Source organism: Protopterus annectens, chromosome 5.part1, assembly GCF_019279795.1.
Source record: "Protopterus annectens isolate FY-2018-M chromosome 5.part1, PAN1.0, whole genome shotgun sequence".
Taxonomy (NCBI): Eukaryota; Metazoa; Chordata; order Ceratodontiformes; family Protopteridae; genus Protopterus; species Protopterus annectens.
Window position 1 is genome coordinate 287,219,244 of NC_056736.1, and position 23,938 is coordinate 287,243,181.

At 43.3% G+C, this 23,938-nt stretch overlaps 1 protein-coding gene across 1 annotated transcript in view; it reads left to right on the top strand.

Annotated features, from left to right (window-relative positions):
* Positions 1 to 23,938, top strand: part of ITSN1 (intersectin 1) — a 2,682,533-nt gene that overhangs the window by 1,573,732 nt on the left and 1,084,863 nt on the right. Inside the window, exon 21 of the mRNA XM_044072770.1 lies at positions 12,470 to 12,636. Within this exon, the coding sequence (XP_043928705.1) occupies positions 12,470 to 12,636 (167 nt within the window). The remainder of the gene's footprint in view (positions 1 to 12,469; positions 12,637 to 23,938) is intronic.

Here is a 23,938-nt window from a genome sequence, read left to right on the forward strand (position 1 = left end):
GTCTTTGTTCGGGCCAAAAGTGAAAGAGCCTCTTAGCAGGAGTGAACAAGATGGCAAAACTCTATCTGCCGTTGGAGTATGTTTCTCCGTTCCTACCAGACCTTATCCCAAAGGTCAGAAGGGCGGAAAAATGTGGTTCCGGAAATCCAAAGGAGCTTTACTGGATGCTCGTGGTGAATTTTCCCCAGGGGCAGAGGGGGAAATAACAATGGAAGGTGCTGCCCTTACGGCAGAGGGGGTCCGCAGAATAAGGGCGACAGAGATAAGTTCTCTGGTTGGCTCTTCCAGCCCTCCTGAAAGGAGCCCCACCTGTCCACCTCTGGAGGCAGTTGGGGGGAGATTATCACTGTACCCAAAAGCCTGGCTGGACATCACTCAAGATAATTGGGTACATTTGATCATATCCAGGGGATATAACATTCCTTTCTCCCTTCCACCAAAGTCTATCCCAGACATACCACCCAGACAAAGGGATCAAAAAAACATAGAAATTCAAAGGTTGCTGCGAAAGAGAGTCATCCAAGATGTCCCCACAGGCCAAATCGGATCCAGAATTTACTCAGAGTTTTTTTTAGTTCCAAAAAAGACAGGGAACTGGAGAGCAATTTTGGATCTCAGCAGACTGAACAAGTCTGTAAAGAAAACAAAGTTCCGGATGGTGACACTGCAGTCCATACTCCCTTTTCTTGGACAAGACAGTTGGATGTGCTCCATACATCTTCAGGATGCATGCTACAATATAAAGATTGACAGGTGGTCCAGAGGATATTTACTCTTCCAGCTGGGAGTCAGTCATTACCAATTCAGAGCTCTGCCCTTTGGTCTCACTACAGCCCCCAGAGTGTTTACCAAATGCATGACAGTAGTTACAGCTCACCTGAGGCATCTAGGATTCTGGGTGTTTCCATACTTGGACTATTGGCTCCTGACCGCCACCACAGAGCATCTACTAACCAGGGCAAGGGACACCACCATTCATTTCTGCGTGGACCTAGGCATTACCATAAATTTCGAAAAAATCTTCCTTGTTGCCATCGCAGCATATTACCTTTATAGGGGCAGACTTAAACAAAAAAGACATGGTTGCAAAGCTGCCTCATGAAAGAATTCAAACATTATGCCATCAGGTGTCAATATTGCTCAGGAAGAAAAAAAAATGCAAGCAAAATTTGTCCTCAAGGTTCTGGGTTCAATGGCAGCTGCAATAGCATTAGTCCCACTGGCGTGTCTACACATGAATATTACAGTGGTACTCTTTGCTCAGTGGTCCATGCAGGAGTTGCCCATGTCACACAAGATTCTCATTACAAACACCTGCAAGAGGGACCTACGATGGTGGCTTCAGTCTACGCAGCTAACGATAGGCAGACCATTTGTTCTCCCCAGCCCATAGCTACAATGACCACGGACGCTTCCCAGATAGGGTGGGGGGCATTGTGTGGGACAGACTGTCCAAGAGACTTGGCAAGAACACGAATACCACTTGCACATTAATGTATCGGAGATGAGGGCGGTGTTTCTGGCATTGCAAGCATTCCATAGCTCTCTTCCAACAGGTATGATTGCAATACAAACGGAGAATATGTCTGTGTGGTACATCAACAAACAAGGCAGAACCAGATTCTACCCCCTCTGTTGAGGGCCTCAGAGTATGACAATGGGCAATTTTTTCTCAGCATTTTCTGACTGCAACGTACACCCCAGGGAAATCCAACGTGATAGCGGACAGATTAACCAGAGCAATTCTTATGCCTCACGAGTGGTCCCTGAGTCAGAAAATTGTGAACCAAATGTTTTGCAAGTGGGATCAGCCTTGCTGCGACCTCTTTGCCACATCCATCAACTCCAAATGCAGCAGCTACTTTGCCCTAATTCCCCCTCCGGGGGAGTCACCAAGGGATGCACTTGTCCACGATTGACATCAAGACTTCTGAACGCTTTCCACCCATTTCCATTAATACCCAAGGTTCTTATGAAAGCCAAATCGTTAATCCGCAGGCTAATTCTCATAGCTCCTTATTGGCCTCATCAGATATGCTTCCCCTTTCTATGGCCCCATCTTCAGCAGGCGCCTTGGATCCTGGACCCAGTGCCGGATCTTCTGACTCATCATTCAGGAACGCTCCACCCTTCTATTCAAAACCTCAAGCTGACAGCTTGGTTACTCCACTTCCGATCTTGGCCAGGGTTCCAGAATTATCCCCGGCAGTGCAACACATTCTGGTTTCATTGCAAAAGAATACAACTGGAAAACTTTATGCAAGCAAATGGAAGAGATTTTCTTATTGGGCTGACAAAAAACATATAGACTCCTTTACAGCTCTTATGTCTGCAATCCTGGAATTTTTAACAGAAATCTTTAATCGGGGTGCAGCGGCAGCCTTGGTGTGAGTACAACTAGCTGCCTTTATCAAACTACCATGTAGGAGACATGACACCCAATATAATGTTCCACAGATTATGCAAAGCCTTTCAGAGGGGTACATTCTTTTTAAGACCTCCCATAAGAGAACCACCACCTCTTTGGGACCTCAATTTGGTGTTATCTTCTTTTATTCTCCCTCCTTTCAAACCAGCCTTCTCTTGCCCACTAAAGTTCTTATCTTGGAAGACAATCTTTTTAGCAGCCATTACTTCCGCTAGGAGGGTTTCATAACAGCAAGCTCTGTCTATCCATCCTCCCTTTCTGATTTTCCACAAAGGCAGAGTCTCTCTCAGGGCAAGTCTTTCTTTTCTGCCAAAAGTTTGTTCTGAAGCCAATTTAAATCAGTCTATTGAGCTACCCGTATTTTTCCCCATTCTTGGCAACAAGGCAGAATACAAGCTTCATCAGCTGGATGTACATAGGCAGTTATATTTTTACTTACATAGGACAAAAGAATTTAGAAAATCTGACCAACTGTGTTTCATTCTCAGAAAACAGAAAAGGAACTTCAGTTTCAAAAGTCACCTTATCAAAATGGATTACAGACACCATTACTTATGTCTGTAACTATTTATACAAGCATTACAAATGTTTGTGGTTTGGAAACAGCTGGTAAGATGTTGGGGGAGGGTCCATGTACGAATGATATTCTACAGTTATTAGAGTTCTCTTTGACACACGACTGTTTCAAATTTAATAAGCAGTATTTCCTACAGAAAGAGGGTACAGCAATGGGGGCATCATATGCCCCTTCCTATGCTATAATCTTTATGAATCATTTTGAGAATCTGTTTAATCTGAAGTAGTTAACTTCATTTTATCTGCAACCTGTGGATATTTGGATCCATATCGAATCCGAGCCGATAACTTTACAAGCATCTGCTCCAAGCTCCTCCCCCTTACCCATAACCCACCACCATCTCCTGCCTTCCCTCAGATCTTGTTTGCCACTTCGTGCATCAGCATCGTGGTCTCCATAGCTTCTGAGCCTTAGGGTTATTGTAAATGCTTTTTGGTATATATGTGTGTGTAGAGAGAGTTTTCTCAGTTAGTTCCCTTTCCTCCCCCAAACGCTTGTTCGTCAGTTACAAAAAAAGATTTTAGTTTTGTGAGGTATAGTGTAGGCCCTTCCCTTCCCTATAGTGTGTGGGTGGTCAATAGTGTGTTGGAGTTAGTTAGGCGTGGCTGCTTTTGTGTTAGAATGTTAGAACAGCCGAAACCTACTTTCAAAATTTGCACAGAGTGTGGCCATAAGCTTTCACTGGTGGATGGTCACACTCTGTGTGTTGTTTGCCTGGGCGTAGCCCATTTATCCGCCCAGTGCAGTGTGTGTGCTGGATTTAATCCGAAGGCCCTGAAAGATATGAAGGTCAAACTGGTGGCGAAAGGCCTACTCCTAGTTTCCACTTTGGACACTTCAGTCTCGGCTTCTGCAACTAACGCCCAAACCCCCCTTCAGGCCGAGACTCACCCTCCTGCTAGACCTGTTGAAGGGATGCAAAAGGGAGAGACAAAAGACATAAGGATTCAGACAGAGGGAGAGACAGAGAGAAGAAAGGGGAAAGGCCCCGTAAATGGTCTCCAGAGTGGGAGACCTTCCCTACCCCGCCTTCCAAGGTATCGAGACCCATGTCTCCCCGGCTACACTCCCCAAGATTCTCCCCGGAGTCGACGGAGCCTTCAGAGCCAAGGCGTTCCTCCAGATCCTCCCAACGGCCAGCCAGATCCGAGTCGGTCGCTTCCTTGCGCTCGACTCGGAGTCTGTCTGAAATGGACATAGACAGGATGACAAAATTTATTCGGACCCAAATCCAGATGAGAGTCTTGCCAAGCCCCTCTCCCTCTGGAGGGGGGATCTCCATGCCATTCTTTCATCTGATTTCTCCTTCCCCGATCTGGCCTGTGGTTTCAGGGTTTATCGATCTGAGGATCTTCGGAGCTGGGAATTTGGTGCCGATGGTTCCTCCAACCTCGACTGTGATGATTACCTTGAGTTCCTCTGATCTGACCAGTTCGGATCTGAGCAGCTCTCAGGGCCGAGGATGGGGAGTCAGACCCGAGGGAATGGAGGTGTTTTCCGCTCCGACTTTGTCGGATCTGAGCCATTTCTTCGGAGCTCCGGCTATGCTAGCCTTGGCCCCGATCCTCACGGCGGACCCGGGGAGAGCTTCCTCCTTGTTGGGTGCTAAAGATGTGCGCTCTCCATCAGCATTCAAAGTGGTGGAGATGGGTCTCTCCCAAGGATCGAGACCCCAGCCTATTTCCTTGGATTCTGCCCAGACTCCCTCCGATTCGGTTATGACTCCCTTCAGCTTGTCTCAGGGACAGCCAGTGCTAGAGGAGCCCCAGGCGGTTCCCCCTGGAGGAACGCCCCGCGGCTCATGAGCCCTTTTCAGAGAGTCACACTGAAGAGGTTCCTCGTAAGCACATGTGCAAAAGAAGCCAACTGGACTCCCCTGAATCCCTTACAGAAGACACTGATTTAGATGAAGGAGAAGGTTCCCCCAGGTCACCTCCTGAGGATGTCTCCTTTGGAGACATCATGGAGATCCTTCACCAGAGAGGAGGTTGGTCAGCCCCAAAACCTTCTACCGATGAATCAGTGTTCCTGGAGGCTTTTGGCATGAGCCCATCTATGTCCTGCATGTCCCCACTGGTGGATCCCTTAGTGGATCTTATCACCACGCGGGCATAGAAGGAGTCTGACACCATAGAGCTGATACCTAAATGCCCGGACAAGATTCTTTGTCCACCCTCGGAACAGACAGGCATGGTATAAGAGATCCCCTGTGGGCGCTATGGCAGTTGCGGTAGCCACCAAGTGGGAACTGGCTCAAGAAAGTTCTTCGGTCCACCCTCCGGACAAGGAATCCAGGACGGTGGATCAGTTTGGGAAGAGAGTAAATTCCTCAACGACGTTTTCCATCTGAGCATTGAACCACTTGAAACACATTATACGAATGCAGCGAGACCTAGTCACAGAATTAGCTGAGTCGCCCCCAGAGTCTTTGTCGCCGGAGGACAAGCGTCTGTTCTCTGCAAAAATGTCGACTCTGAAATCAGTATCAAACACATCCATGCGCCTCCTTTCCCATGCTATGGAAGGAGCAGCTACGGCAGCTGGGACCAGCATAGCTATGAGGCGACATGCTTGGCTCAGACTGTGTCAGTTTGCGGACCCCTTCAAGGTGCCTTTTACCAATGCTCCCTTCGATGGTTCTTCTGTTTTTAAGAAGACCGTACGTGACACCCTTGTCCAGAGTGAAAAAGACAGGAAGACCTTTTTCTGCTATCGGAATCCGCTTCTCCAGTCCTCAAAGATCCTTTTTAAGGAATCAGAGAGGGCAAAAGAAGATGTTCTGGAAATCACAGTCTTCCCAGGACTCTCAGGACAACTCATCCCCTAGAGGCAGAGGGGGTTCGAGGAGCTTTGGGTCTAGGGAGCCCTTCTTGGACAGGCCCGTGCAGCAGCCCTGAAGGGTTGCCCAACTGTCCTACTCTGGAAGCAGTCGGAGGAAGATTATCATTGCACCCAACTGCGTGGGAGTCCATAACTGCAAATTGTTGGGTTCTTCAAATAATATCCAGAGGTTACACCATCCTGTTTGTTGCCTCTCCAATCCAATCAAAGCACTTCCCAGATGTCCCACCTGCTCAAAGGGCGATGGCAGTGCTGGAGGTTTCCACGCTGCTTCAAAAACGAGCCATCGAACCGGTCCCCCCCCATCAGTCCGGGTCAGGCATTTACTGCAGGTTCTTTTTAGTGCCAAAAAAGACGTGGGACCTCAGACCCATTTTGGACCTGTCATCCTTAAACCAGGCTGTCGCCAAATAGAAATTCCGGATGGTCACTCTTCAGTCCATTCTACCTTATCTTCGAGAACACGACTGGATGTGCTCGATAGACCTCCAGGATGCTTACTACCACATCAAGATTCACAGAAGCTCCAGGAGATTCCTTCGCTTATGGCTGGGAGCCATTCATTCCCTGTTCAGAGCCCTACCCTTCGGTCTCACAGCCCCCAGGGTGTTTACCAAGGTAATGGCAGTTGTAGCGGCTCACCTGAGGCTTCAGGGGATTCAGGTATTCCCTTACCTAGACGATTGGCTCCTCGCTGCTTCCACCAAGCGTCTTCTTTGCCAAGCCAGGGACTCCTTCCTTCATCTTGCAGACTTGCTAAGGATTACGATCAATGTTCCCAAGTCCCTCTTGGACCCAGTACAGATCTTGGACTTTATCGGGTACGGCTGGACATTCTTCAACTGAAAGTCTTTCTAACTCCATACAGGGTCCAGAGTCTAAGCGCTCATGTATCAATAATTCTTGGCCCCAGGTTACCAAAGGCGGACGATGTTCTCAGAGCCTTGGGCTCCATGGCTACAGCAATTTCTATCCTCATCTGTGCGCGTTTTCACATACTTGTTCTTCAGTGGACTCTAGCCATACAGTGGTCTTGGCTAGATCTCCCCATGGAATATCCAAATCAGATCAGCAAAGCCTGCAGGGCGTCACTCCTCTGGTGGGTCCAATCCCCGGAGATCGCAGTGGGACGCCCATTTATTCCACCCACAGCCCAAGCCACAGTGACCACGGAGGACTCCCAGCTCGGGTGGGGGGGGCATTATCTGGGGAGGACGGTCAAAGGCACGTGGTCCCAGATAGAGACCAGATTGCACATCATTGTCCTGGAGATGAGAGCAGTGCTTTTAGTGTTACAAGCCTTCCACACTGTTCTTCCTCCCGGGACTATTGCAATTCAGTCAGACCATGTCGGTTGTCTGGTACATCAACAAACAGGGAAGAACCAGATCTTAGCCTCTGTGTCACGAGGCCATGAGAGTATGGGAGTGGGTGATCTCCACCAGTCGGTTTTTGATTGCAACGCACTTCCCAGGATGCTCCAACATTTTAGTGGACAGATTGAGTCTGGCTATTCCAGTGCCATATGAGTGGTCTCTGAAACAGTCGATAGCAGAGGCGAATCTTCCTTGCGTGGTGGCAGCCTTGCTGCGATCTCTTCGCATCTCCTTACAACATGAAGTGCAACAAGTTATTCGCCCTGATTCCCTCACCAGGGGACCCCCCCCCCCCCAGAGACGCTCTAGTCCATGCTTGGCCTCCCTGCTTACTGTACGCTTATCCCCCATTACCACTCAATCCGAAGTTTCTTCAGAAAGCTTGCTGATTGGGGTGCAAGGTGATCCTTATTGCCCCATTCTGGCCTCGTCAAGTCTGGTCCCCCTTCCTCTAGTCTCATGTTCTAGCTCCTCCTTGGATTCTAGATCCCTGCCCGGATCTCATTTCTCATCCCTCGGGCACCTGTCCACCCAACCTGGACAGCCTCAAGCTGACAGCTTGGTTGCTCCAGTTTCCTTGATTGCCAGGACTCCCGGTCTTTCGTCTTCAGTGAAAACTATTCTAGTGGTGGCTCATAAGTCTTCCACCAGGAAGATTTACCGCAGTAAATGGAAACGATTCGCTATTTGGGCTTCTCAGAGAAACCTGGATACCTTACAGCCCCTATATCAGCAGTGTTGGATTTCTTAGCCAGCATTTTTCAGCAAGGGGCTAGTTCTTCCACTGTGAAAGTGCAGCTGGCAGCTATTTCGAATTTCCATATTGGCGAAAACAGGAATGCCCTGGCCTCTTCTAGACTGCATAAGGCTTTTCTTAAAGGCACTCTTCTTTTGTGTCCTCCAATTAAAAACCCCGTTCCTCCTTGGGACCTTACCTTGTTTCTGCAGGCCTTAGTTGCTCCCCACTTTGAACCTGCAGCATCAGCAGATTTGAAGTTCTTATCCTGGAAGACAGAGTTCCTAGTGGCCATTACGTCGGCTAGGAGGGTTTCTGAGCTTCAGGCCTTATCTGCCATGCCCCCTTACTTGATCTTCCATAAGGACAGGGTTTCTTTCCGTACAAACCCTTCTTTCTTACCAAAAGTGGCTTCTGAATCAAACATTAATCAATTAACCTGCCTGTTTTCTTCCCAAATTTTCAAGGTAAAGCCATCTCCAAGGTTTCCTTAGCTAGATGGATTACACTAATAATTTTGCAAATTTACAAAGACAAAGGCTTGTCTCCACCTGGTCCTGTTAAAGCTCATTCTACCAGATCTATGGCGACATCTGCTGCTTTTTGGTCTAGGGTCTCATTGGATGACATTTGTGCGGCAGCAACCTGAGCAAAGTCATATACCTTCATTTCTCATAAGCTGAATTTGATCTCCAGAGGGAGAGCATCCTTCAGCTCTGCAGTGCTCAGGAATATCCTTCCATGAGGGCCTCCCAGGAGCTTGAGTAGCTGGGGACTCTGTCCCACAGGTGGCAGATAAAATGAAGTTAAAGATAAAGAAGTTTTGTACTCACCATAATGTTCCACCTGAGTAGTTATACTTAATTTTTCCTGCAACCTTTCCACCCTCCTTCCACCGAACCTTCTCATATAATATTAATGTGTGGTTTATTCTAAGCTGAGTTGCTGATTGGTTTGAGTTGTGGCAAACTCAATCTGTGGGAAGGCAGGAGATGGTAGTGGGTTATCGGTAAGGGGAAGGAGCTTGGAGCTCAGAGCAGATGCTTGTAAAGTTGCTGGCTCGGATCCGATATGGATTCAAATACCCACAGGTTGCAGAAAAATGAAGTATAACTACTCAGATGGAACGTTATGGTGAGTATACAACTTCTTTTTTATAATACTGAATTTTTTAAGCAGCATGAGATCATGTATAGGAGATATATAGATGATTTGTTTTTTGTATGCAAGGGTGATTCTCTGAGTTTCATGACTTTGTGGACAACCTCAGTCAGAGAAATAGCCTAGGGTTAGAGTTTGCTTTTCATATAGATAGGGAGAGAATGCAGTTTCTTGACTTGGAATTCTTTGTAACAAGCCATGAGGAGATTTCTTTCAAACCTTTCACCAAAGAGACAGCAGTTGATAACTTTTTGTCAGTTGATAGTATGCACCCCCCCACTTACTGGCTGCTTTACCCTTTGGGGAATGCAATTGTATTTTTAACAATACTTGTGAAAAACATACTGTGAAGGAAGAATTTTTGAAAGTAAGACAAAAGTTGTTGAAAAGAGGCTATAGTTCACATATTCTTGATAAAGTAGAAAGGGGATTTGGGTATGGTGTTCCTTATGTACACAGTTTGAAAGGTAGTAGGCAGAAGTACAGGAGCAATTTGGGTTTTGCACTTGATGCAGATAGTGACGAAAAATTATTTTTTGCCACTAAGTATTCCCCATTCTCAAGACGTATGAGGATGGTAGTGGAATGATTTTGGGCCTTGGTTGTAAATGAGCCAACCTTGAAGAATTTATTTCCCAGGAAAATCTTTTTCCTACAGTCATTTTTTTGTAACTTGAAAGAATTGCTGAACACTCAAGAGTCAAGAAAACACAGGGATTTAAGGGATGTTATTTATGTGGACATTGCAAAATCTGTAGGAGAGTCTGTAATTTGGATGAAAGTCTTATAAATGGTAAAACAATATAAGGCTATGGAGTTCAACTGTAGGTCCTGTGGGGTGGTGTACATCATTGGTTGTGATTGTGTTCCTGCCAGATGGTATATTGGACAAAGAGGATGGTTAAAAAACGCATATTGGAACATTTGGGCGATATTAGACATGGTAGAATGGAAAATCTGGTGGTGGAACACTTTCAGATGGTTCACGCTGGTTCTGATGCCAACTTATTCTTCAGAGTGTTGGCTAAACCATTCAATAGACTGGGTGAGTTCTTCTTGACTGAATTATTAAGATTAGAGACCACATTTATTGTCAGTTATGGCAAACTAGTTCCCAGTGGTCTGAATCAGGAAATTAATACCAGCATCTGTTAACAAAGAAGTGGGATATGCTATGGTATTAGGGTTGATTTTTAATTTCTGGTTAATTTTTCAAGAACATGTAACATGGTTTATCTGATATTTATACATTGTTCATCTTCAGGCTTCATGTATTGTGTTCTCTTATACATGTCATTGGGCTCACAATTTTCTCTTTGGTTTACTTGTCAATATTTATGATGTTTGTTCATTATTTAATTATTGTAAGTTTTAAATAATTTTTGGGTAGCATTGGTTGCACATTTAATATGCCTCCCCATGCGTCACATTAATGCTGGAATACTTAAATATTTTAAAGGGATTTTAAGTTTGACACCTGATTTAGTTATAGTAGGGTGGTGTAAAATGTTGAGAAAGATGCAATAGGCAAAAATGTATTTTATGCAAATTTCATGGTGCATTTATGTATTCAAATGTCATTGATGTAAGTCTTTGGAAGGGCAAGTTAAGGGTAAAATGATTCATATCTGCTATTTGACATTCCTAATTGCATTAATGTAATTAAGCTTAATTGATGCACATTTAAATATGTTGTAATTTTGGTGTAAAAATGGCTTCCTTGAAAGGCTTTTGAGCCGAGGTACCGGGAAAACACCGGTAAGGATATTTTTATTCCACCTGGATTTAGTGTTAGTTTTTTTTTTCAGCCTTTTCCAGCATTTGGATATTTTTTTTATGTCTATAACTCAGAATAAAAAGCTGCCGGGAAAAATTAGAGGGCATTCAACTAGAGCTATGTTGACTTCCACTGCCTTTCAAGCTAGGCTCCCTTTGGATTCAGTTTGTGCTGCAGCTACATGGGTTAACCTTCATACCTTTATCACTCTTTACAAAGTAGATGTGGCCTCCCAGAACAGAGCATCCTTTGGTTCCAGTTTTGAAGAGTTTATTCCCTTGAGCCACCTGAGAAAGAAGGTGCTGGGGACGCTGTCTCAACCATCAAGAATGAAGGCGAGATAGGACAACATAACATAAAGAAGTTATGCACTCACCATAATGTTTCATGTTTGTTGTCCATAATTTCACCTTCATTCTTGCATCCCACCCTTCTCCCCCCTTCCTGGAGGATCTAGAGGAATTTTCTGAAACTTGCTGTAAATTTCCTGATTCCCTTCATGTCTTAGGAATTATAGGCAGAGGATCTGTTGTAGTTATATTGGGTTGCATAGTCTAGTGATTAGTTTTTCTCAAATGAGATCTGGGTAACAGTCGCTAGGCATCTTGGGATAGGATGTAGCCTCGAGCCGGTGAAAGCTCTCGACCTTTAGTTTGCGGCCGATTCGGAACCGATGCTCTGTTCCTAACCCAACCATCAAGAATGAAGGCGAGATTATGGACAACAAACCTGGAACGTTATGGTGACTACATAACTTCTTTTTATCCTGACACCCCCTCTACAAATCCCTTAGTTACCTCCCTACTAACATGGCCCCCCCCATAATATTCACAACCCAAATGATTTGGAGTGTGCAGCTAGGCTTGTAAGGCCCCAGTGGTCATAAGTCTAATTACAAACTATGAACCTGTATTTCATCACCAAGAAAGCAGTATATCTACAAGAATCATGACATGAAAGTACAAACCAGGAGCAAAAATGTTATGCTCTGTTCTAGTGCCTCAGCAAAGAACCTTCAATGGAATTGTAAGTTCATTGATTAAAAACATTTAAGTAAAACTGGTGCTGTGACAAAAGCACTCAGATAACCAATCATTTTAATTCCATGTCACTCCCCTGATTTAGCTTGGTTTAAAGATGGTCTACATTTTGATTTTCTTCTGTCTTGGTCAGGTGCATAATTTCTGTATTTTTTTTTTGTTTGTTTTTATGAGCCCCGATTGATATATTCAGTCACAGCATATACTGGCCTTGTTTGAATGCACCCATGAACACACAATTGTGAATTATTGAGTCGGGGTTATAAAAAAATGGATATTGCAGTAGTTACCCAGTTCTGAAGGCCTCCTTGCAAATTATTTCATGGGGTGAGTAAATTGTTATTTCTTGAAAGAGTTGCAGTTTGATGAATCAGCTGATTTAGTGCATTCATTTTATGTGTGTGTATACATATATGTACATATGTATGTTATGTCTTGATGCAATTTGCATTGTGTGGCTTATTAACAAATGTTTATTTAGTACCAAGAAGATATTTCAATTTCATCAGCTTCCTTTAATTTCTTGGTTACAGAATATATAGCAATGTACACTTATGAAAGCAGTGAACATGGAGATTTAACATTCCAGCAAGGAGACATGATTCTGGTAACCAAGAAAGATGGTGACTGGTGGACTGGAATTGTGGGAGATAAATCTGGTGTCTTTCCTTCCAACTATGTGAGACCTAAAGATTGTGAGGTAAAAGCATGATGGTGAATGTCTCCTTTCCCCATTCTTGTTCAAACTAGCCTTTTTGATCATATTTAGTGCAACATTCACTATGACTGTAGTCAGAAATGAGACTTTGTATTTCTCCATCAATATTATGATGTAGTATATGCTAGTATGAATTATTTCAAACTTTTTATTCTGCTTATGTTACAATTTTAACTCCTATTAGAGGAAACAATTTTCCATAACCTGAATAAAGCACTTTGCACTGGAAGCTACACTCACCGTGTATGAACCTTCATTTAACTGGTTTGCATGGTATGCATCATAGACATGATCCAAAACATAAAGGCAAGGGGGTACTAATAAATATTGCACACGAGCACAAACACGTGTGTGTGTGTGTGTGTGTGTGTGTGTGTGTGTGTGTGTGTGTGTATGTATATATGTATGTGTGTATATATATATATATATATATATATATATATATATATATATATATATATATATATATATATATATATATATATATAGAGAGAGAGAGAGATGTATGTACATACACATATATCTACATATGTGCATGCATATGTGTGTGTATATATTATATTGTGTATATATATATATATATATATATATATATATATGATTCCTTCTGACGGATGAGCGCTGTGGTTGTTTCACATTTTAGAATTTCCTCTTATTTATGTTCTTTCTGCTTTTCCCGGTTAGGGGTCACCACAGCGGAGCTCCAGTCTGCTAATGATTGGCAGTAGATTTTTTACAGGTGCTGAAGTGCCAGCTCGACTCCCAACCTTCAACGAAGGCACACCCATTCTATGCATGTCTTTCGAATGCCACTCAACCGCGGGGTGGACATGCAGACTCCACACAGAAGGCGCTCCAGCCGAGAATCAAATGGGAGAACCTCTTGCTGTGATAGAATAAAAACAAGAGTGTTATCTGATAGGGCCAAGGGCCTAACCAATGAGGGGCGGGGAAATTACTTGGCGATGATAGGATAGGATGATAGGAACCACTTTATTTCCCTAGATATTCTTAGGCTCGGCTGAACAATGCTAACTCCATTAGAAGAATCATCTGTCTTGGCATTTTCATACTTTACCAGTTGTATGACATAGCACACAGTTTGTGGGCGTTACTGTGATTTTTCTCTCTTAGTCTCCCTAGTGTCCCGTCAGCCAATCCCTTACATCTACCACATGTCTCTAATCCAACCCACTTTCTGTTTTCTTTATCCACCCTTTATTCCGATTCACTTTTGGTTTTATTAGTTTTATGGCACCTTGGCACCATAAAAATCTACTGCTAATCATTAGCGGACTGGATTTCCGCTATGGCAACCCTTAACCGGGAAAAGCCAAAAGAAAAACAACAACAACATTGGTATTTTTGTTGGCATTTATTTTTATTTTTCACTTTTATCTCTACAATGTTTTATTGTTATAAACACATCTGCACTGTCTGGAGCTTTAGTGCTGGCACACAACATTGTACAAACAAGTTATATTTTTTGTCTCCTTCCAGTTTGTCCTTCCAGACAGCCTCTATTTTAAAATTATTTCAGATTTAATTTAAAATCATTTAAAAGCAACTACAAGCTTAAAAGCCAATCATTCCCCTACACACCATGTTATCCACTGGCCGCTCTTACCGCCCAGTCACGCTCATCTTTTCTCATTCTCATTTGCATGTCCTCCACCATTGGTTTAGCTAGTATTCACACTCCATAGGTCTGTTCTCCAGCACCCTGCTCCTATCATCTCCAGGTAATATTCTTGCCCCTCATTGGTTATGCCTTTGTCCCCTCAGTCCTGTCAGATAACAATCCTTTTCTTTTTATTCTAATACATATCACTATAAATAAGAGAGGAAATTCTAAAGTGTAAGACATCCACATCAAGGAATGGTTTAATAAATGCTACTATTCAGGAAAGAAAAAGACTCTGTGATTCTCTACATCTTTATATAAAATGGTTTTTTTTGCTTGAAATTTAAGGACTGCTCACTCTTTTCTGCTTCTTTTTGAGTTCCAGCCATACTTGAGTAGCACAGTTTTCCTCAGGGAGATTCCTAAATCAATACAGTTTTAGCCGGTGTTTCAATTTTGTGTGTGTGTGTGTGTGTGTGTGTGTGTGTGTGTGTGTGTGTATATATATATATATATATATATATATATAGTGTGTGTGTGTGTGTATGTATGTATGCACACATACGTGTGTGTGTGTATATATATATATATATATATATATATATATATATGTGTGTGTATGTATATGTATATATATATATATATATATATATATATATATATATATATATATATATATATATATATATATATATATATACACACACACACACACACACACACACACACACACACACACACACACACGCATGAACTGGAAGAAAGAAAACCCAGCCAAGCTGGAGGTTTCGCTGTGTGATACCTTAAACCTCTTGTAATAGTGGCCCATGGGATATATGCAAATGACCCCTTAATTACATTATTTTTAGCAACAAGGCTTCTGAATACCCATGACTTTTTATTTTTTAAGTCTTTATGGAGACTTTCAGGCCAGTAAAGCGAAAGTGCCACTAGCTGTGGACATGCATATTTTAGCCTTCTTGTTTACCTCATCGGCACTGCATGAGTAGATTGTTGAGCTATACTTTTGCAACACATGGTCTTTAAACCCAGCTGATGTCCATAAAGATTAAGATGTTTGCAAAATATCCTAGCTAACATCCAAACCAAAAGGTGTATAAAGGTCACACAGACAAAAACCATTATGTAAAAACTGCAAGAAAAACCCAGCCAAGCTAGAGTTTTCACTGTGTCATACCTTAAATCTCCTGAAATAGAGGCTCATGTCCACTGCTAGTGGTAGATCTTTTTGTGGAAACTTAAAGTAAGAGGTCATGGGCATTCAGAAGCTTTATAACTGAAATACTTAGTCCTTTAGAAGCAATTTCCATGTATCACATGGGCCTCTATTTCAGGAGGTTTAAGGTATTACACAATGAAAACTCTAGCTTGGTGGGGGTTTCCTTTCAGTTTTTACTGAATTATTTGTCTGTGATCTTTTTACCCTTTGGTTTAATTTATTGTATACTAAAGCAATTTCTTTGAACTGTCACTTTTCACACCTTTCCTAATTTTATCTTGTTTTTCAAACCTGTTTACTTAAAGAAAATGTGTCTGTAGACTAAATTAAGAACATTGTCTAGACATCCAACACTATAAAACAAGGTAAATAATCTTTTAAGTCTTTCAGCCTAATTTTTGCACCCCCCAGTAGCCCAATATCACAACATTATATTAAATTTAACTTGCTTCTTATAGACTCAAATGTGTGTACTGTGCTAATGACCTTTAGGGCCTTTTTTAAGTCTAGTCATGCTTCTCAAATCCTGGCAAGTTCTGGTATCCTTGATAAGTTTAAGTACAGGCTTAGGGGCTTAGGAGATGGGACATTTACAAGCAGAGCCTTGGGAAATTAACCATTTAGGGCTGCCTGTGCCCATTAGAGTCATATGTGCCAAACCAGGGATGAATTTTCTCATATGTGCCAAACCAGGGATGAATTTTCTGTTCCCCATATATTTGTCCAATTTGTTCATGTATTGGATTATGGAGGAACTCTATTTCCTATTGATGGGTATACTCTGGAATATATACCTGCCATTTCAGAAGGTCCTGATTATATCCTAGGCAAGGTTCAAGTCTTAAGAAAAGGTAATTATGGTGCTGTTTTTTTTACTGATATACAGGAGGTCCGTCATGACTAGGTCTGACAATGTCTTGTATGCCAAGTAAAGATCTCCCCTCAACAGCCTGAAGGAAACAGAATACAGGGATAGGGCTTTCAGGTGGTCTGTGTAGGACATGTTACTAAAAGAATACAGGGTGTTAAGGAACTTCTGTGGGCATATCAGTTGTTGAATGCGTCTGGTTAGGTACATACCAAAGGGGACATTGTACTTAATGATGGGCCTGATGAATGCTGAATACAATGGAACAATGACCTCCTTGGACCTAGATATGCTGCACCTTTGTTTATAAGTTGCACAACATAGAATGATTTCCACTCTGTTGTATATATTTGATGTGCATTGGTTAGATTACTGTGCATGTCTCCAATTCCCTGACTTCTACGTCAAATCTTAGGGATGTGTTTGTTAGTATTGTAGTCACCAGGGGTAGATGACTTCCCAAAAGACACTGTTGTGCATTTCTTGGCATTTAGTTTTTGTCCATGGCTATGATGCAAGTTATTTGTGTCGGCTCTTCCTGGAGAGTATTGGTGTCATTGGGGGATTCTGTGATGCAACTAATTTGCAGTCTGGTCCATATTTGGTCAGCCAGAAGCCCTTGACATTGGCCTTGACTTCAGAGAAGTAAATGCCAAAAAGGAGCAGTCCCAGGACCAATCCCTGAGACACTCTAGTTGTGACTTTGTAGAGGTGAACTCCCCAATTCTAACTTCTGGGGTGCTGTCTATGAGCCATGTAGTTATCCATCGGGTGATATAAGGGTTTGTACCTAACCTCATGAGTTTGTCAACAATGCCTGAGTGGGATATTGTGTCAAATGTAAAGGTTCTTTGCGATCTTTATCTTGTTAGTGTAAAATGTAAATGTGTTGCAACTAAGAAGTATTTTCTTTCCCTATTGTCTATAAGCTGCGGTGGTACAGCAATAGCATTGTTGCCTCACAGCAAGAGGTTCTCCTGTTCGATTCTCGGCTGGAGTGCCTTCTTTGTGGAGTCTGCATGTCCTCCCCGCAGTCAAGTGGCCTCCGAAAGACATGCGTGAATGGGCGTGCCTTCGCTGAAGGTTGGGCATCGGGCTGGCAACTCGGCACCATAAAAATCTACTGCCAATCATTAGCAGACCGGAGTTCCGCTGTGGTGACCCCTAACCGGGAAAAGCCGAAAAGACAAACAAACATTGTCTATAGCACATACAGCAGTCACTGATAAAATTTCCCACCTCTTATTTAAAATACTCCTGGTTGCATGATATAAATGATTGCTGTATTTATTTAATTTGATGTCATTTTCATTCATTCTTCAACCGATGGGTCTCATGTCCAACCTTGGATCCAGATTGGCTGCATTTACTTAGGCTGTCAGATGCAACTCTCAAGCTCCTTCCTTTACCCAAAATGCCCAGGAACATTGTAATACCCAGGTCTTGTTTGCCACTTCTTCACTTCAGATGCGGTTCCTGTTCTGTCGAGTGTATAGGGTGTTTTTTTAGTAATTTGTGAGTGTAGTGTTCTGTTATCATGTGTTGTTCTTCCTATCTTACCCTTCTTCCCTTTCATTGTGTATGGGCTACTTGCATTAGTCGCTCTTTTTCTTGCCCTTTTTTCTTGGGTATTAGTTGACATTGTTGGTATATGTCCTTCTATTTTTATGTTGCAGTTTTCTTAACATGAGGGAAAGACTGCCAAAGGTGGACCTGACATCCGGCCAGTATACAAAAGACTTCAATTACTGCAGGGTGTGTGGGACATTGCACATAGCCCAGCAGCCAGTGTAGGCCATAAAAGCGACATCCACATGTACCATCCTCAAAACACTGCCGCCAGTCCAAACACCATGTACAATCATTGGTCTGCTAGCCTGAGTTGTTTGCTAATAAGAGATTCAGATAAGTTTTCTTTTAATTTTTTTCTACTGTGTTTCAGCCTGCGTCTGCCTGAAAACAGCTTTTTCCAGATAAGCCAGGTAGTCTTTGACTACCAACCTTTTCTCATCAAGTTTCCAATCTCTCTGCATATTTCCATGTCCCTTTCAGTCCGGGAGCATATAACTCAAGACTCATGGGTCCTGTCCATTATCCACAAAAGGTATTTCATGGTGTGGAAAAGTTTTCATCTTTCATGGTCATTCCTCATCCACCTCGATATCAACTGCAGTTCTTTCCAGAGGAGTGAACTATTCAAGAAGTTCCACTGCACCAAAAAGGAAGAGATTTCTACTCCAAAATATTTCTGATTCCCAGAAAAGATGGACCTTGGAGACTTATTCTAGCTGTTTCACACCTCCCACCTTCCTAAAGGTCCCAACCTTCTGCATGCTTTTTCTGCATACCTTGTTTCGTCTCATCCTTCCACAAGCTTTTATGGTATCCCTGGACATCAAGGATGCCTACCTTTACATTCCCATTTTTCCCCTTTTCTGGAAAGTTTTGCATTTTTTTTCTGTTACGTCATCAAATTTTCAGTTGCCTGCTTTACCACTTGGTCTCTGTGTGGCACCAAGGGTATTTACAAAATGCTTGACTCCAGAGTATGCATATCTTTCCATATCTAGATGTTCTCCTGCTCCAGGCAGTCCTTCCAGAGATCTTACAACAGAATCTCCTTTTCACTCCTTCCCTTCTGCAAAGACTTGAGTTTCACAATAAACTTCCAAAAATCTTTTGACACCTCTTTACAGGACCACATCTTCGTGGGGTGCAGAATCTAGACGTATCACATGTTGGCCTCCCTGCCTCCTCAGAAATTTTGGTATCTAACCAATTTCTTCCAAGACCTTCTCCCTCTGCAATATTTTACAGCCAGGTAGTTTCTCTGTCTTCTAGGATTCATGGTTTCCACCATCCCCATGTTACCACTGGCCAAACTTCACATGAGGAAATTTCAGTGGTACCTCAAGTCACTTTGGAGCCAACATGTGTACCTGGTGGACTTGTTGTCCCTCTTCTTCTTTATCTGAAGAGGAAACTTCTTTGGTGTCCTTCACATCAGACCTCCCAGGAAGCCTGTTCCTCCTCCTTGGGACCTCAGTTTTGTGTTGGAAAACCTCACTGTGGCTCAGTTTGAACCTGCAGCTACAGCTACCCTGCAACACTGTACTTGGAAGACTGGTTTTACTAGCCATCACTTCAGGCAGGAAGGTGTCCGAACATCAAACCTTGATAACGTCTTTCTCCTCCCTGGTTTTCCATAATGATGAGGTTTCTTTGCGTAGTACTTCTTCTTTTATGCCCAGGGTTGTGAATGAGTTGTCACTTAACCAGGCTATTAATTTGCCCGTTTTTTTCCCCTCTTCACAGTCATCTAGTGTGCGAGTTCTACACACCTTGGATGTGCATAGCCTTAGTTTTACTCAAGTAAAATCTGAGTTGTATATCAGGAAATCAGATCAGCTTTTTGTTTTTCATCCCAGGACACTGGGAAAGCCTGTTTCTAAGCACACTGTTTCCACTTGGATTTTTAAGGCTGTTTGTTTTTGTTATAGTTTTTCATGGTAAGAGCCTTTCTACTCCTGTTAAGGCTCACTCTACGAGAGCTATGGCTTCATCAGGTGCTTTTTTCAAAGGTTTGGATGCTAACTCCATCTTGGAAGTAGGTATCTGGTCTTCTGTTCATACCTTCACTAAACATTATAGGTTCATAGGTAAGTACTAGGCTATCTGCCCAAGGGCATTTATAAGCCTAGCCAGAATGTGTTGGCTTTCGCCACCCCCTTAGGTTAGTTCCCTGCACCACTGTCCAGCAGAGCCACTGCAGTGATCCCCGGGGTAAATTTTCTGATGTTCATCGTGTTTCACTGTTGCAGTCATTACTCTTGGGTTATCCTGCTGGCAGGCTACCCACAGTCGGCCAGAATTCCAAAGTTTATGTCCAGGGTCGGTTGCTGTCACCTCTTCCCTGATGTCAGTGCGCCAGGGGCATAAAAGATGCAGCCGACGCCATTTTCTTCAGTCTTTCTTGCCGCACGGTGCCCGAAGCAAAAGCAGTTCGCAAGTGCCGGTCGCACGACTCCTGAGATTTTCACAGACGAATTTCAGATCCATGCAGCCCCTGACACCCGCTACCTCAAAGCCACATGCCACTGACGACTCCCACGTGGAGCCAGCTAGGCCTCTGGATACTCAAGGTATTGGACACTCGGAATTCATTCCCTCAGATGGGTCCGGAGCCGCTGAGCAGGCATCAGCTTCTGAGGGTGTTTTCAGACCTACACAGCTATATGTAAAGCCTACTTCAGCTTCAAAAGCAAAGATTACAGCAGCTTTAAAGACAAATAAACAAGTACAGCATTCTCCAGGACAGACTTCCATGCCTAAGAAACAGATGCTCAAAATGGCCGAAGACCTTATTACCTTGATCATGGGTTCCCATCCCCCTCCTGACAAGAGGCCTAGGCAAGAGACAGACTATGACTCTTCAGATCAGGTTTCCATTTCGTCTGACTCCTCTTCTGTACAGGAATATTCTCTTCCTCCCTATAAGGATTATGATGCTGAAGAATCCATTCCTTCAGCCTCTCCTCCTGAGGATTATTCTTTTGGGGAAACCCTGCATACCATGAGGGAGCACTTCCACTGGGAGAGCCAAGATTGCTGAGAATCAAAGAAAAGGCTTAGAGATGTTCTTTTACTTCCTCAGCACAGGCCTCTTGCTATTCTCCCTGTGCTAGATATTGTAGATGATGTATTTTCAGAGTCCGGCCTTTCTCCAGACTCCTTACCTCCAGCTCCTGTTAAACCAGACAGATACTACAGGGTTCCTGATTCACATAAATTTCTTTATAAAAACCCTGCTGCTGACCCAGAAACTATTTCTCAGGGTTTCAAGGGGGTTAAGGCCGCTACTGCAAAAAACCCTGTCCCTTTTGACAGGGATTCAAGGGGACTAGACAGATGGGGAAAAATGTTTACACTTCTGCTACTTTGGCTGTGAGGGCTTTAAATTGTCAATTTCATATGATTAAATATCAGCAATACTTAATGTCACTGTTAAAACAGAAAATGTTGACTAATTCTGATTGTACAGAAAATAAGGAAATACAGGATTTATTGCATGCAACTGAACAAGTGGGAAAGCATACATTGCAATGTGGTTTTGATTCTCTGGAGGCCTCCTGCAAGGCCGCAGTTACGGGTTCTGTCATTAGGAGGCATGCTTGGTTAAAGGAACAAAATCTGCCTGATCATGTTAAAGCAAAATTATTAGATGCTCCATTACAGCATGATACTTTATTTGGTGTTAAAGCAAAGGAGATTTTGAAGAAAATGGAGGACAAAGCGAAATCTATGCAAACAGTAAAGGATTTCTTACAGGTTCAGCCACCAAAATTTAGCAGGAACTGGCCTACAAAGAATTGGTCCTTTCCAGTGTCGGACAGGCCACAAAGAGGCAGATACTGATGTCCCAGAGGCAGATTCCAGCCCCAGGGCTAATACAGGCCTAAACAGTAGGGTGCCTCTACCTCCAAAAGTGGAGAAGACAAAGCACAGCCATACAGGAAACAGTCCCAATGACTTGCCTCTGCCAGCACCAAACACTTATCTTGTTGCAGCCCCCTTAGGGGGAAAACTAGCACTTTTCTCTCAAAATTGGCACATGATCACCCAGGACAAATGGGTATTGAATATAGTGTCCTAGGGCTACATGTTTCACTTTCACACTCTGCCAAAGGCAAAAGGTATGCCAAACCTGCCACACAATCAATGGGCAGAGGCACAAACACAAGTTTCGCCCCTTATGCAAATGAGGGCCATTCAGCAAGTACCACAGCAAGAGCAGGGACAAGGATTTTACTCAAGACTTTTCTTAGTTCCCAGAAAGGACAAATCCTGGAGTCCAATACTGGACCTGTCTTTTCTAAACACATTTCTGGACATTCCAAAATTCAAAATGTTAACTCTGCAGCAGCTTCTGCCCATGCTGGGCAAGAAGGCTTGGCTTGTAACTTTGGACCTAAAAGAGTCATACCTGCATATACCAATCAGACAATCTTGCAGAAGATACCTCAGATTCATAGCTGGCTCAATGCACTACCAATTCTCTACACTGCCCTTTGGCTTATCTACTGCGCCCAGGGTCTTCACAAAATGCCTGGCACCAATAATTGCATTTTGCAGACAGAGGAATTCAAATTTATCCTTACTTGGATGACTGCCTTATACAAGCAGAGAACAAGGACACTCTACTAAAACATCTGGCGTTCGTAAAAAGATTATTAATTTGCCTAGGGTACACAGTAAATGAAAATAAATCAAAACTAGTACCCTCTCAAGAGATAATATTCCTGGGTGCAAGCTTAAATACAGCTGTCCAGATGGCTTATCTCACGCCAGACAAACAAAGGCAACTAACTTCTTACTTCAAAATGTTGGCAACAAAGACCCAGTTATCTGCAAGAAAAATTCTGCAGGCCTTGGGCTTCATGGCATCCTGCATTCTGCTAATTCCATATGCCAGACTGCATATGAGGAAACTTCAGTGGTAGCTAAAAAGTGTTTGGACACACCATTGTCAAAGCCTGGAAGCATTAATTACCCTCTTTCCTTGCCTGCAGCAGGAGTTTCGATGGTGAGCTCATGCCTGTCACCTCAACAAGGGACAGCCATTCACTCTACTCACAGCCAGGCATTCAATAAGAACAGATTCATCAGATTATACCTGGGAAGCACACATGGCAGGAAAATGTATTCAGGGCACATGGTCCACAAGCCAAATGCATCTACATATCAATCAAAAAGAGATGCTAGCTGTTCAGAATGCCCTGACAGCTTTCAAGGATCTACTCCATCCAAGACAACTACTGATCAGGACGGACAATACTACAGTCATGTGGTACATAAACAAGCAGGGAGGCACACATTCCTACCCCCTCTGCAGACTTTGTGGAACTCGGCATTGACTTATCAAGTACACCTGCAAGCACAATTCGTGCCAGGAAAGAACAATACTCTGCCAGACGAACTAAGCAGAAACCTTACGGATCCCCATGAGTGGAAACTGGATCCACAAGTCTTCAGCATGATAACAAAGGAATGGGGATGCCCAGACGTAGATCTGTTTGCCTCCCCTCACAACTGCCAACCACAGAAATTCTGCACAAGGACTTATCACAAGCAAGCATGGAAAGTGGATGCTCTGTCATTCAGCTGGAAAAGTCTAATAGTATATGCCTTTACTCCTCTACCTCTCCTCCCCAAGGTACTCCTAAAGGTCAGACGAGAAGCCAAGAATGATTCTAATTGCCCCAGACTGGCCACGCCAGCACTGGTAACCAATCCTAAAAAGCTTGTCCCAAGGCCCAGCCTGGACATTGCCTCTAATTCCTCACTTACTGACCCAGCGAAATAATCAGATTCTGCACAGCCAACTCAGGACCCTAAATCTGGCAGCATGGCGGATAATGTAACCATTCAAAGCACACCTCTTTCTTTACAGTGATGGATGTTATTTTGGAGGTCAGGAGGCCCAGTACCAGAAAATCTTATGCAGAAAAATGGAAAAATTCTGTGCTTGGAACCAGGCACAAGGAATTGACTC